This window comes from Tauraco erythrolophus, chromosome 16, assembly GCF_009769465.1.
Source record: "Tauraco erythrolophus isolate bTauEry1 chromosome 16, bTauEry1.pri, whole genome shotgun sequence".
Classification (NCBI taxonomy): domain Eukaryota; kingdom Metazoa; phylum Chordata; class Aves; order Musophagiformes; family Musophagidae; genus Tauraco; species Tauraco erythrolophus.
This window is the reverse complement of record NC_141480.1, coordinates 1708690-1721579: the sequence shown is the minus strand read 5'-3', so window position 1 is coordinate 1721579 and position 12890 is coordinate 1708690. Positions and strand designations below refer to the sequence as shown.

The following is a 12890-nucleotide window of genomic DNA, read 5'->3' as shown; positions in this document are numbered from 1 at the left end:
CCCCGGACGGGGGGTCCGCTGCGGGTAGCGGGCGAGAGCGTGGCACACGGATGGCGTTCCGCAGCTGGAAGGGGCGGCGAGGCAGCGGCCCGGCATCGCCCTCCGCGCAGGAAAGCGAGATGCGTGATGTGGCTGTTTAAGCGCCCGGAGCAGCCCCCGCGGGGCTCGGAGGGTGCGCGCAGGTGTGTGGGACCCGATTCCTTCCCCGCCTGCCGAAACTCCCGAGCATTCGGCGTTCTGGAAGGCGAGGAGATGCCACCGGGCAGCTGTGCCTCTGTCGCACCAAAGTCGCAGGCGCAGCGTGGGTTTGAGCGGGGATGCCGAGAGCTCGAGGCCACCACTGCTGCCTGTGTTCGTGGTGAGATGAAAGACGCGAGGGAGGACTGTCGAGTCTTTCTTCATCGCTCCTTCCAACATAAAGCACAAACCCAGTCTCATCACCAGCACTCTCATTCTTTGTAACCCCACCAGCACTCGCATTCTTCATAACCCACGAAGACGTCAGTATTTTACAAGCTGTTAGCACAGAGCAAAGTTTTTCTTGCTTTCTGGTGCCCTCTGCTGCAGCGTGCCTACCAAGGAACAGCTCAGCAGAGCCGCATGTTCTCTCGGGCACACAGCTGGGTCAGTAGACCAGCTCTGCACCCCTAATCTGTCTGCTGCTCTGGGTTTGTCTTAGGCTTTCTCCACTCATTCTATCAGCCACCGTGTCCCCATCTTTTCTCCTCGTCCTCTCTTGAAGCAACACATACTTCTAGTTGAAGAGCTGAGTTTGAGCAAAGAGATCAAATACTTCTCCCTGCAACACTATGTGAGGAAAGGACTGCTGAGGATCATTTTGAATGCCCCAAGAAGGACAAGCCCTCTACATGCACACAACAGCTGCAAGGAGTGTTAAGGAATCAGGTTAACCTTGAGTAGGGGCTGAGGCTTGATGCTCTGCTCCCCTCCTCAGGTAGGGCCAGAACCTGCTGTCCCATTTTTGTTGTTGTTAAAGATTGTCCTTCCAGAACAAGTTCACATCCTGAACTCCCCTAAATTATGCCAGATGTGTGACACTAATCTCACTGCACAATGTAACCACCTCCTAGGGAATAAATGAGGGAGAGCTTACCTGGAGTGACTCTGTCCAGGAGCCTCTTCCTTGCCTACTCAGATGCTCCTAGATCACCTCCAGCCCCTCCCAAAGAAGAGCCACAAATACAGTCGTTACTTAATTATGATACAGCTGAAGCTCCAAGCCCCACCTGAATTACTAGGAAGCAGTCAGCAACTGTGCTTAGGCCATGTTTCCAGTTATTTTTCAAAAGGCTTGCCAAATTTCAACTTTTTGGCAAGATAAGGAAAAGGAAAGATCTCCAATGTCCCAGTTCCTTTTATTCATCACCCACAAAAAGCACCATCCCTGGAGAGCTTTAAAGCAGAACTGAAGTACTCAAAGACAATCAAATCTCAGCGACCAAATTAAAACAGAAATTACACTTCATTACAATACTGTACAGGCTGCACTTCTTATTAAATTCTGTCTTCTCCCTTACGGGCTACTTGGGATCTTAACAAAGGTCCCTCGCTCCCACAGCAACAGAAGTGAAGGAGCCCACACTGTGCTAGTGGGCACTGAGCTGCTGTGTTACACAGGTGTGCGAGGTCATGTGTTACATCTCCACATCTTTGATTCTGCCCAAGACTCCTTGGGATCCACCTGCATTGCACTGCAGGAGCTCTGGGAAGCACTAGTCATGCCAGAAGGGGACTGAAGGAAAACAGGATATGAAAATCAGATGTAGATCACTGATGGGAGGGGGGCAAGGATTATCCAATGCAAGCGCTTAGAGGTATCAGGGGTTAGGAAAACAGTTGTATTCTCCCTCGAAGCAATTTCAAGGCATTTTCTGAGGAGGTGTTATCCAAGTGATCAGCTTTTTGGAGTATGATAAATCCAGTGCAGGTCAGAAGAGCTGTTTGTCCGTCCTTCCTGAGTGGCCTGCCTACGACCAAATTAATTCTGCTAAACCATATACTAGTTCTGGCTAAAGACAGGTTGCAAAAATGTTGTGTTTCTCTAAAAAGGCCATTGAAGAGCATAACCTGTTAATTTCTTCTCTTGGGTCACCAAAAATGACAAAAAAAAACCCTGAAAGAGCTTCTTCCTGACATAACCATGGCTCTCTATTAATGCTACCTTGCTCCAGAGCTGCCAGGGATCCCAAAGCTGGCTGCTGGTCTTTGGCACGTGGAGTCGAGTCTCCCTCCACGCGCAGCGGCGGCGTAAGCTTGTTGAACCTTTCATTTGTCCCTTGCAAGTAAGATGTTAATGCAGAGCAGATACTCACTTTGCCGTCTTGTTTCTTTGGCCCATTCCCAAAAGTTCTCCCCGGGTCCTTCAGCAAAATTAGGGAAGCTAAAATCTGGCGTTTCTGGTGTACAGATGCAAGTAAAATAGTTTCTACAGAAGCAGAGTTGACTTTCCAGGCTGCCTTTCTGTATCACAAAGAAGCAAAAATAAACAGAGAAAAAGGTTAAAAAGTTACTTTTTTTTTCTTTTTTTTTTTTTTATTTTTTTAACTTTACAGGCAAGCTTTGGAGTCCTGATTTGAGACAATGTAAAAACTCTTACTTAACACAACGTAAATGCCATTATGCCAGGTACTTTGGGAGGAGTGATTGACTCAGATCCATGACGGGCTCTTTTCCCTGCCAATAAAGCACAGGATGCAACACCAGGCTCACAAAAGCTGATTCCCACACAGCTACTGGTTTCTGTGCAGCGCAGGTCAGATGCAAAGAGCAAAGATTCACGATGTAAAAGAAATTCTGAGACATTGCAACAGACCAAGGGACAACGCTGCTGTCGTGTGGCTCTCCGCATGGAGCTGTGCCCAGACCTTCTGCAGCTGGAGTCCTTTGCCCATGAGCACTGCCCCAGCACGGGGCAGAGCTCTGTGCCAGGACAGCATCGTGTAAAAGCTCGCCGTTATTTTTAAACACCTTGTTACTTCAAAAACCACACCGTTCCTAATGCCAATTCAGGAGAAACCCTGCTCTTTTCAAAAGCTTCTGATGCATAAAAACTGCTTCAAGAGAAGAGAACTGGATTTGGTGGCTTCTTTATCTGCTAAGGCACCAGTTGTTATGCAAATTATTCCTTAATGGCTCAGGAATAAAGGTATATTACAGTGGCGCTGCATGCTCCCGCAGGGACTTTAAACTCTATGGAATATTTGCACCTGCCAAATCCACAGCGAATTTAGGATGAGCTGTGAATTTTCTGCGGTAAAGAGCTGGGGTAGAGAATACAAAGGACTGGCGAGGCACAGATGTGTCCCTGGAACCTCTTAGTCCCGGGGAGAGGAAGGAAAATGCCCTTCCTTACGTGGGTGGTGGCACTGGAGTAGCACCCGCCTGATGGTGGGGGACCAGCAGGAGTTGCTTTCCTCCTTGGCGTTGTCCCCCTAAGTGCAGGCAATGAAAGTGGAGAGAAATAAACACCATCACAGGCCCTTGCACTTCAGTGATCACCCTACTGCTGAGTGAACACCGCAGCAGGACCGGGGCCTTCAGAAGATGCTGCACATCGTTCAGGGCTGAGCAAAATCCTGGAGCTTCGAATCCAGGCGGTGAGGATGCCCCTCTACTCAGCTCTCGTGAGACCCCACCTGGAATACTGTGTTCAGCTCTGGAGTCCCCAACACAAGAAGGACATGGAGCTACTGGAACGAGTCCAGAGGAGGGCCACGAAGATGATCAGAGGGCTGGAGCACCTCTGCTATGAAGACAGGCTGAGAGAGTTGGGGCTGTTCAGCCTGGAGAAGAGAAGGCTCCGAGGTGATCTTATAGCAGCTTTACAGTACCTAAAGGGGGCCTACAGGAAAGCTGGAGAGGGACTTTTTACAAGGGTGTGTAGTGATAGGACAAGGGGCAACAGATTTAAACTGAAAGAGGGGAGATTTAGGTTAGATATAAGAAAGAAATTCTTTACATTGAGGGTGGTGAGGCACTGGCACAGGTTGCCCAGAGAAGTTGTGGCTGCCCCATCCCTGGCAGTGTTCAGGGCCAGGTTGGATGAGGCTTTGGGCAACCTGGTGTAGTGGAGGGTGTCCCTGCCCATGGCAGGGGGGTTGGAACTAGATGATCTTTGAGGTCCCTTCCAACCCAAACCGGTCTGTGATTCTATGATTCTACGAACAGAACTGCGTCACGTTTTTCAACACAGGCCAGAGGAAGTATCTTACTGGTAACTATCCGTTACTACTCATCTCTCGCAACGCATCCTCCTGAGGATTATTAGAAATGAAACAGTTTCATTGCTGCTCTTCTAGCAGCACTGCCACCAAGCACCTTATTAAACCTTCACTGGTTATACTGGCAATATATGGGACCTATAAGTCCTTTCCACAGAAGTGCCATCTTTCAAAGCTGAAAGTCCATAGGTGCTGTAGGGCCATGTTCCCTGTGCACACTGAGTGCTCCTGGTGAACAGAAGTGGGATGGCTGGAAACAGGCCCCGAATTTCCCTGCCTCCTCATGTTGAAGGGCAGTGTTAACCACGTGTACCTCGTGCCAGGTTTGCATTATTCTGCTAAAATCCCATCGAGTCCGCAGGCACCTTCTGCAAAACAAAAGATGTTTGGGATGGGGAACAAGCAGTATTTCATAAATACAAACTCGGAGATCCATGGAAAACTGCATTTCCAGGGTTGCTGTTGAGAAACATCGTCCGAACCAGTTACTGAGGCCCTTGAGTTACAGCTGAACCTTGCTTGTTTATGAGAAAATGCCTTTTATCTGCAAAAAATCTTCTCCCCTCTCCCTGCCCCTTCACAGACTTCTGCTCAATTGTTTATCTATGCAAGGTTACGGCATTTCTCTGTGGAACAAAGGAGGAACTATTTTCCTTCACAATGCATGCTCTTTGTTTCACTTGAAAATATCAACAAGGAAAGTGGAAAATCATGGGCTTTGTCATCCCATTTATTCTGGGAACTCTGACTTCATTTCAGGGAAAAATAACTTTTCCTAGAGGTACAAATCCCATCCACAGTCAATAGCACCTAAACTTCACCGCCCTGCAAAGCAGCAGTGCCCTCTCCGACTGAAACTATCCCCCATATTCCCTTTTTTCCCTCCATTGCTTCCAACTTGGCACCTCACCTTCCCTATGGCTCTGAGAATCTTGTGTGGGAAGGAGCATGACCTGAGATACCATCTCCTTCAGTTTCGTAGTGCCACTAGAAACTTCTTTCCTCTGATGAGATGCTTTGCTTGATCTCCCACTTTATTTCCTGGTTTTGTGCGGTGTGAATAATTCCAGTCGTATAACCTTTACCTTCCTGCCCTGAGGGGGTGGGAAAAGGTCCCAGGCTCCCTATACAACGTTGATAGTTTGAAAGTTTGGGAAACTTCTTCATGGGAAGGATAATGCTCCTCAGTCACACAGTTCAGAACAGAGGCCAGTTCTCTACAGCTTATGACGTGGCACTAGCCAACTGCCATATTTTTGTTTAAAAAAAGTAGTAGTAAATTAATTTAATCATGGGTTTCTCTACATTGTTTCTGTCCCAGCCAGTAAATTAAAAATATCAAGACAGTTGACTTGAAGTCTCCTACAAAGCAGCCCACAGAATTCTGTAAATAGCCCCACGAAAAATACTTGCTTCATAGCGTTTTGGTGACACAGAAAAAGAGGCGAAACTTCTCATGCTTTTTAAGGCTGGAAATTTCAGATGACTGATAAGCATAACATCTATCATGCTCCAGACTTTTATATTCTATACTAATAAAATTCATTCAAACATCTTAATTTCTGTTGCACAATCTGATCAGAATATGACCAGTGCTGGGTAAACTAAGAGGAGCTCACTGGGATCTGCTCCCCTGGGAACTTGGCGCTCAGCCTGAAAGGTGGGCAACCAAAAGGCAGCAACAGATAAAGGGAAAGGCTGGCAAACAAGCTGCACTCATGCTGTGGTCTGGAAATGGTACAGACAATTAGCCAGAAATGTCATTTTCTTCTTAATTACAGAAAGTACAGGACTGACCCAACACCCACTGACAGGAGGGCTGTGAAAAGGAGCACAACCACACGGCACGGGCTGCCCACAAAGGCTGAAGCGAGCGCACGTGGGACGGGAGGTTGGATGCAGCACTGGAAAATTACCTGGGGAAAGAGCTCCTTGAGTCAGCGCGGTTAAACGAGAGCAACCAGTTCACGCTTGGCATGGCACGAGGTGCGCTTGCCAACATCCCCTCTCCTCTTCCATGACCTCCTGGGGATATGCCCTTCTGCTCTGCCCCCATGAGGAATGCCAGGACCTGCAGTGGGGAGAAGTCTGAGTGACATCCCTCCTTCGGGCCCCCGACCCAACGCAAGCCCCCCGAGAGGCGATGAGACCTCAGCAGTGCAAGGGTTGCCCCCTTGGCTGCTGAGCAGTGAGGCTTCCTGGGGGCCTGGCGCATGGAGATCCCTGTGAAGGAGAGGTGCCAGGCTGGGGATAAAATGGGTGAGATCTGATGGCACCCTCGTGGGTCTCAAAGGAAACTTGGGTGCATGTTTCCTTCCTCAGGGCCGTGGAGGCAGGGATGGAGCGCAAGCACCCACTGAAACACCCTCTTGGAGACGCACAGTCCTCAGCGCCGGGGTGAGCCCAAGGACGTGCCCTGCTCTGCTTGAACCTAGTCAGGCAAAAGGAGCAACTTCTCCCATTAAAAAATGTTTTCTAAAAGAGCCTGCTCTTCAGAATCATTTTCCCTCCTACTCTTGCTCATTTACAGGCACGAACTATAATCCTAGGGTATAGTTGAACGTTTGAAACGCAAAAAATCACGGACTGCTGAGATTTCCTTATGCCTGCAATGGATTCTAGTACGGAAATCAGCGTTGAAAGCAAGGCACAGCAATTAATGTTTGGATGCGTGCTCGTCATGAGCTCTCTGCAGCAGGCGAGGCAGAACGTGGCGATGCCATGAGCTGGAAAGCATCGCTAACGCCATGGGGTGCTACAGACCAGCGGCTGCGTCAGCGGAGGGCGAGGCCGCGGCGTGTGCCGCGTAAAAAGGCAGGAATAAAAGGTGTGCGGTTCACATAGGAACACCGAATTGCTGTACACGCTGCCACGTGAAAGAACATCAGAGCAGCAAAAGGATTGTGAGGAGCTGGCCCGGCGCCAGCTTGTTAGCAAGAGATAAAACAGCTTTTCGGAGATTTGCTCAAAGACGGAGAGAGCAGGGGAAAGGCTGCCAAGGGAAGACTCCGAGCAATCTGTGGGAAGAGGCTCTTGCACCACCAGTAAAAGGTGTGAAGAGGCAGAAGGGAGGTCAGCATCAACGGGAAGGGGGAGAGATGCGCTGCGTGGGGATCGACGCACCTCCTTCAAAATGGAGACTTTGGCACAGGCTGATACTCCATTTTATTAAAGTTCTAAGTGAAAACAAAACCAAATCTATTTTCTGTTTTCTTATCCACCCTTGTACAGACAGTTACTTTTATCTGTCTCACACCACGTTGACTCTGTTCGTTCTGTGTTCAGTCTCTCTTGCTGTTTTCCTAGACAAACCATTCCGTCATCCAGGAAAGGATTCAGTGATCTCAATTGCAACACTCAGCGGAGGAGAAAACAACTTTGCAGCCTGAATGTCATCCCTCCAGGAGGTCTTCAATCCTACTCCTTCGCCTGGGGAAAGGCATTTATCTGGGATCTTTTTCCCCTGTGGAATAGAGAACAATAATAATAACAATAATTAGTGCTTAGGCAGAAGTAATTGATACGGCAGCAGAGACAGCTTCTTTCTTTATGAAAATGAGCTCTGTTCTCCAGGTGCACACCAACAGATGCGGCATGTTGTAAACATTTCATCGCTTATATAGAGCCACATACACACGTATGTACATTACAGATGCAATATAGAGACATATAGAGAATAAGCATGATAATGTATATAGTACCACATAGAGCTGAACATATTTCAAAAGACTGACCTATCTGTTGACTGGTTTTGAGGACACCGACTCCAACCCCGAACTGCAACTCCCACAGACCACCAGAGGCTTCTCAGCGAATCACAGACTCACAGAACAGTTTGGGCTGGAAGGGGCCTCAAAGATCACCCAGTTCCAACCCCTCTGCCATGGGCAGGGACACCCTCCACTACACCAGGTTGCCCAAAGACTCATCCAACCTGGCCCTGAACACTTCCAGGGATGGGGCAGCCACAACTTCTCTGGGCAACCTGTCCCAGTGCCTCACCACCCTCAGAGGGAAGAATTTCTTCCTTAGGTCTAATGGAAATCTCCCCTCTTTCAGTTTAAAGCCATCGCCCCGTGTCCTATCACTACACACCCTTGTAAAAAGCCCCTCTCCAGCTTTCCTGCAGCCCCCTTAGCGAACGGAGACCCGACACGCAGAGTGATTCGTGATCCCACCTCGAGCTGCACCGTTCGCTACCGGAACAAACAAACGAACAAACGCTCAAAAACAGCCGCCCCAGGAAGTTCGGAGTCAATCACCGAAGCGCCCGCGCAGCCCGCGGCGGCTCCGAGCAGCCGCCGTTCTCGTGTCCCGCCCGACGCGCGTCCCACGCACCCGAGGGCGACACCGGGCGCAGCCCGCGGCACGGACCGGCACGGACCGGCACGGACCGGCCCCTCACGGCCCCCGGGGCCGGGCGGTCTCCCCGCAGCACCGCCCCGCGGGAGGAGACGGGCGCCGGTGCCGCTCCGCTCCCTCGGCCGGGGGCGGCGGCGCGGACGGGGCGGCGCCATCACCTCCGCGGGAGCGGCCGCCGGGGACGCGCTCGCCGCCGCCGCAGGTGCCTCCTGCCGGCGAACCGCGGCGGGCCCCGAGGGCGGGCGGGCGCCCTCCCTGCCTTCTTCCCTCCCTCCCTGCCTTCCTCCTTCCCTGCGCCGCGGGGAGCCGGCGGAGGTTCCACCGCCACCACCTGTGGCGGCGGCGGCGGGATGGCGGAGCTCGACATCAGCGCGGCGGCCGTGCGGGGCTTCCTGCGGGAGCGCGGCGGGCGGGTGCGCAACGCCGAGCTGGTGAGCGCCTTCCGGCCGCTGCTGGAGGCCGGCGGGGACGCGGAGGCGCGGGCGGAGCGGCGGGAGCGGTTCAAGGCGGCGGTGAACGCCGTGGCGGTGGTGAAGGAGCGCGACGGCGCCAAGTTCGTCGTCCTGCGGCGGGAGCTGCGCACCCCCCCGCCGCCGGGGGACGCGCCGGGGCCGGAGGGCGATGGCGGCGCCCCCGACGCCGACCCCGACCCCGTCGGGCGGCTCTCCCCGGCGCCCCCCGAGGAGAAGCCGTCGCCCCCCGAGGAGGAGCCGTCGCCGCGGGCCGTCTCCGAGCTGCGGGGCCTCTTCCAGAGCGGCGGCGGCGGCGTGCCGCTGCCCGGCGGCGGCGGGGGGCCGCGGCGGGAGCCGCCCCCCAAGCCCTGCATGCTGCCCGTGCGCTGCGCGCTGCCCCCCGCCGCCGCGCTGGGCCCGTCCGAGGAGCCGCCGTCCCCCCGGGCACCTCCGCCGGCGGAGGAGGACGCCGGGTGCCGCTCGCCCGGCTTGCGGCGGGCGCCCAGGACCCACCGGGCCAGCGAGGAGCCGGCGGCGGTGCCGCTGGAGGAGGCCGAGCACCGGTGGCTGGTGCTGGCGGCCGGCGGGCGCTGGACCCAGCAGCTGCACGGGCTGCTGCTGGGCGATGCCAGCTTGGCGGCCCGCAGGGACTTCATCTCCGGCTTCACCGCCCTGCACTGGGCCGCCAAGAGCGGCAACTGCGACATGGTGACCAACATCATCCGAGCGGCCGAGAAGGGGGGGCCCGCGTCGACGTGGACGCCAGGTCGCACGGCGGCTACACGGCGCTGCACCTGGCCGCCATCCACGGCCAGGAGAAGGTCATTGCCATGCTGGTCTACAGCTACCACGCCAGGACCGACCTGAGGGACTACAGTGGGAAGAAGCCACACCAGTACTTAAAGGACGGGGCGTCTTCTGCGGTCAGGCGCCTGCTGGGGGACCCCAGTCTCCCCCACAGCATGGAGCCCTCCATGCCCATCAAGAAGACCACAAAGCTCGCGGCTTCCATCTTGAGCTCCACTAGCACTTTCCTGGGGGTCATATCCGATGACATGGCTTTCTGCGATCTCACCAAAGGTTTAAGGAAGCCCTCGTCCTTAAACAAGCTCCTGGCTGCCACCACGGGCCCGAGGAGGAAGCCAAAGACCAGAGGGGGCTTCCCTTCATATTCCTCCCTCTCCGAGGTGATGGAGGAAGAGGAAGAGCAGGTCGTTGTGAAGCGCAGACCTGTTTCTGAGCTGTTCTTTGGCCACTAGCCTCTGCCTTCTTGGGATCGAAATTGTTTAACAACGTGACTGGGTCTTGGTTTTCCTCTCGCAGAAGCAGCTTGGATTCCTTCTCTCCATGTCTGTCTTTTTGGATGTTTAATGAACTCGGCGATAGGCTCCAAAGGCCACGGGATGAAACGCAGCTCACAGACGCCTGTGGAAAGGGAGCTGCCCAGGGAGCGTTGTAAATGCTGTGCTGATGTGTTGGTGGAGACTGCGACCTTTGTACTTAATGGCTGGAAAGCTAAAGCAGCCTCTGGGCACGTAGGCAGGTTAAGATGCTGAAGGTGCAGCCACCTTGGTCTGTGTTCCTCGGCTGGAGAGCAAAAGCGAGGTAAAGAGTTGCATTTCTACACTGTGAACAGCAAGCTGGTAGCTGGCTACTTGCACACGGCTTGTTACAACAGCAGGCTGACATTACTAGAGGAAAGATGCATAGTTTTCTATGATGTTTCTGATTATTTTGGTAACAGAAGAGGAATCTTTCTATTTCGAAAAAATTGTGTACTTTACTTTTTCAAAACAAAGTTTCTCGCTGTCAGAAATACTAACATAACAATCTCGATTGTTGCCTAAAGCATGTTATTAGATGAGCAGGTTTAAAAAAATAAAAGAACCCAACCCTCAGCACCCAAGTCACCGTGACCTGTCTACCTCAGTTGGAAAGCTAGGTTAGCATTTTTAATTTTTTTTTTTTTTTTTCTCTTCCTGAAAGACTTTTTGACCAGGTGGTACTAACTGTGTCTTCATGATACTGTGAACATTTAAACTTGACTATAGTTCAATCACTTAATCTGAATAAAGCCCTTGTTGATATTTGATAGTGAAAAAATGAACTGCAAAACTGGGAATTGGATGCTGCAGAGTTTCTGTGTAGCCAACTGGAAACAAAGTTGGGCTTGTGTGTGTGATTCTTTTTATTTAAAACTTAGCCTTTGATTTTGGCCTATTTACAATAAATATTTATAAAAAATTGGGCTTTATGTTATGTTAGGTGTTTCATGACAGAATGTCTGCATGACCTCTTAAAGCAATGTTTATCTCTGCAGCATGAATCATTGACCTAAAACTGGCTGCTCTTCTTCTTCTATATTATCAACATTATTGTTCTATATGTAGAACTACACGTAGCCCCAAAAAGCATGCTAACTGCCAGTTAAGTAGTACATTTGCAGTGAGATTATTATTTTTTTTAATTACTGTTTGGTTAAAGTTAATGCGAAGGGGCAGAGCTAAGAACAGAAACTGCCTGACTCTTGGGGCCAGTCTGCTAAACCCTCAGAAACTCCTGTAATCCAGAGGTGAGGAAGGTGATGGCAGAACTGCGCTTGCTCTGCTCTTCAGCCCCTCAGGTGTTTCGATTTCCATACCGAAACGCTCGTTTGCATGCTTTGCCTTTCTTTCCAAGTCAGTGGCTTCAGGAATGGGTGTTTTTTTAGCCTTCAATTAAGCCTAGTGCTTCTAATTGGCTGTAATTGGCTTCTCCCAAACGCTGGGCAAGAAATGCTGTCGGTCTGTGCTGAAGGTGGAGGCAGTGCCCTCCTGTACCTCAAAACACTCTCCCTGGAGTTGGTGACGTTCGTGGCGAGCGTCATCAGTGATTGCAGAGGGGTCTGATCCACCTGCTCTCGGAGGAGACTGGATTACTCTGTACCAGCCTGCTTCCGTATTGAACTAATTAAGTTGTTAAGCAAACTTCTATATCTGGAGTGGGGTTTAAAAAAAAAAATAAAATCCTATTTGCTCCATAGCTGTTGGTGTGACCATTGACCAGTCCGGTCACTTGAAACCTCGATTTGTGCTGCACTGTGTCAGCTCACAGAGTTCCGGGAGCAAAAAAGTTTGTCGCTCTGTTCTAAAAAGTGTTTCCAAGTTTATTGACATTAAACACTTTTCTTTCTACGTTTCCTGAAACCACAGAAGCATGTGTGTGCGTTCGTGTTGCGTCTGAGGCACCGGCAGGGCGTTCTGGTTTTGTGTGAATTGGAAACGCTCTCCAGTTTGACCAGGCCTTACTGGGAAGTTTGTTCAGTAGTTATGGATATACACTTGATTCAAGTCACATAGCCGAATTTTTAGTGCTAATTCTGAGTAAAACCCACTCGAGTCCGAGGTGAGGTTTCAGGAGTGTTCTCTGTTTAAAACACCCAGTGAGCAACCTGTAAAGCCCGGTTATGACTTCACTGTCAGGAAAGTAGGGAGAAGGTTTCATTGCTCCTGTATTGTTCTGTCAAAGGAATTCAAGAAGTCCCAGCTGAGATAAGAATTCATCATTGCAACATGCATCATCAAGGAAATTCTGCACTACTCCTTCCTCGGGGGCATCGCAGCGATGAGCTGGGGTGACAGGAAAACGCCCAGCAACAACAACAGGGCTCTGGTCCGTAACAGCATTCCCCGGGGAGGTGCTCGGAGGCTCGCAGGAAGGTTGCAGCACAAAGGTGGGGAGCTCACAAGGGTGGGTGGGGTGGGCCAGGCTCTGCCAACACGTCTGTGCAGTGACTCAGCTCATTCCTCCTGCCTGTTGAGCAGATTAAGGAAAAGGGAGCATTTAGGCAGGCTGT

General features: G+C 51.6%; 1 protein-coding gene across 1 annotated transcript; it reads left to right on the top strand.

Annotated features, from left to right (window-relative positions):
* Positions 1-8953: 8953 nt before the first annotated feature.
* Positions 8954-10314, top strand: SOWAHA (sosondowah ankyrin repeat domain family member A). Its single transcript, XM_086621745.1, is given in 2 exon segments — positions 8954-9797; positions 9800-10314. Coding segments are annotated over 2 exon segments (1359 nt in total).
* Positions 10315-12890: the final 2576 nt, after the last annotated feature.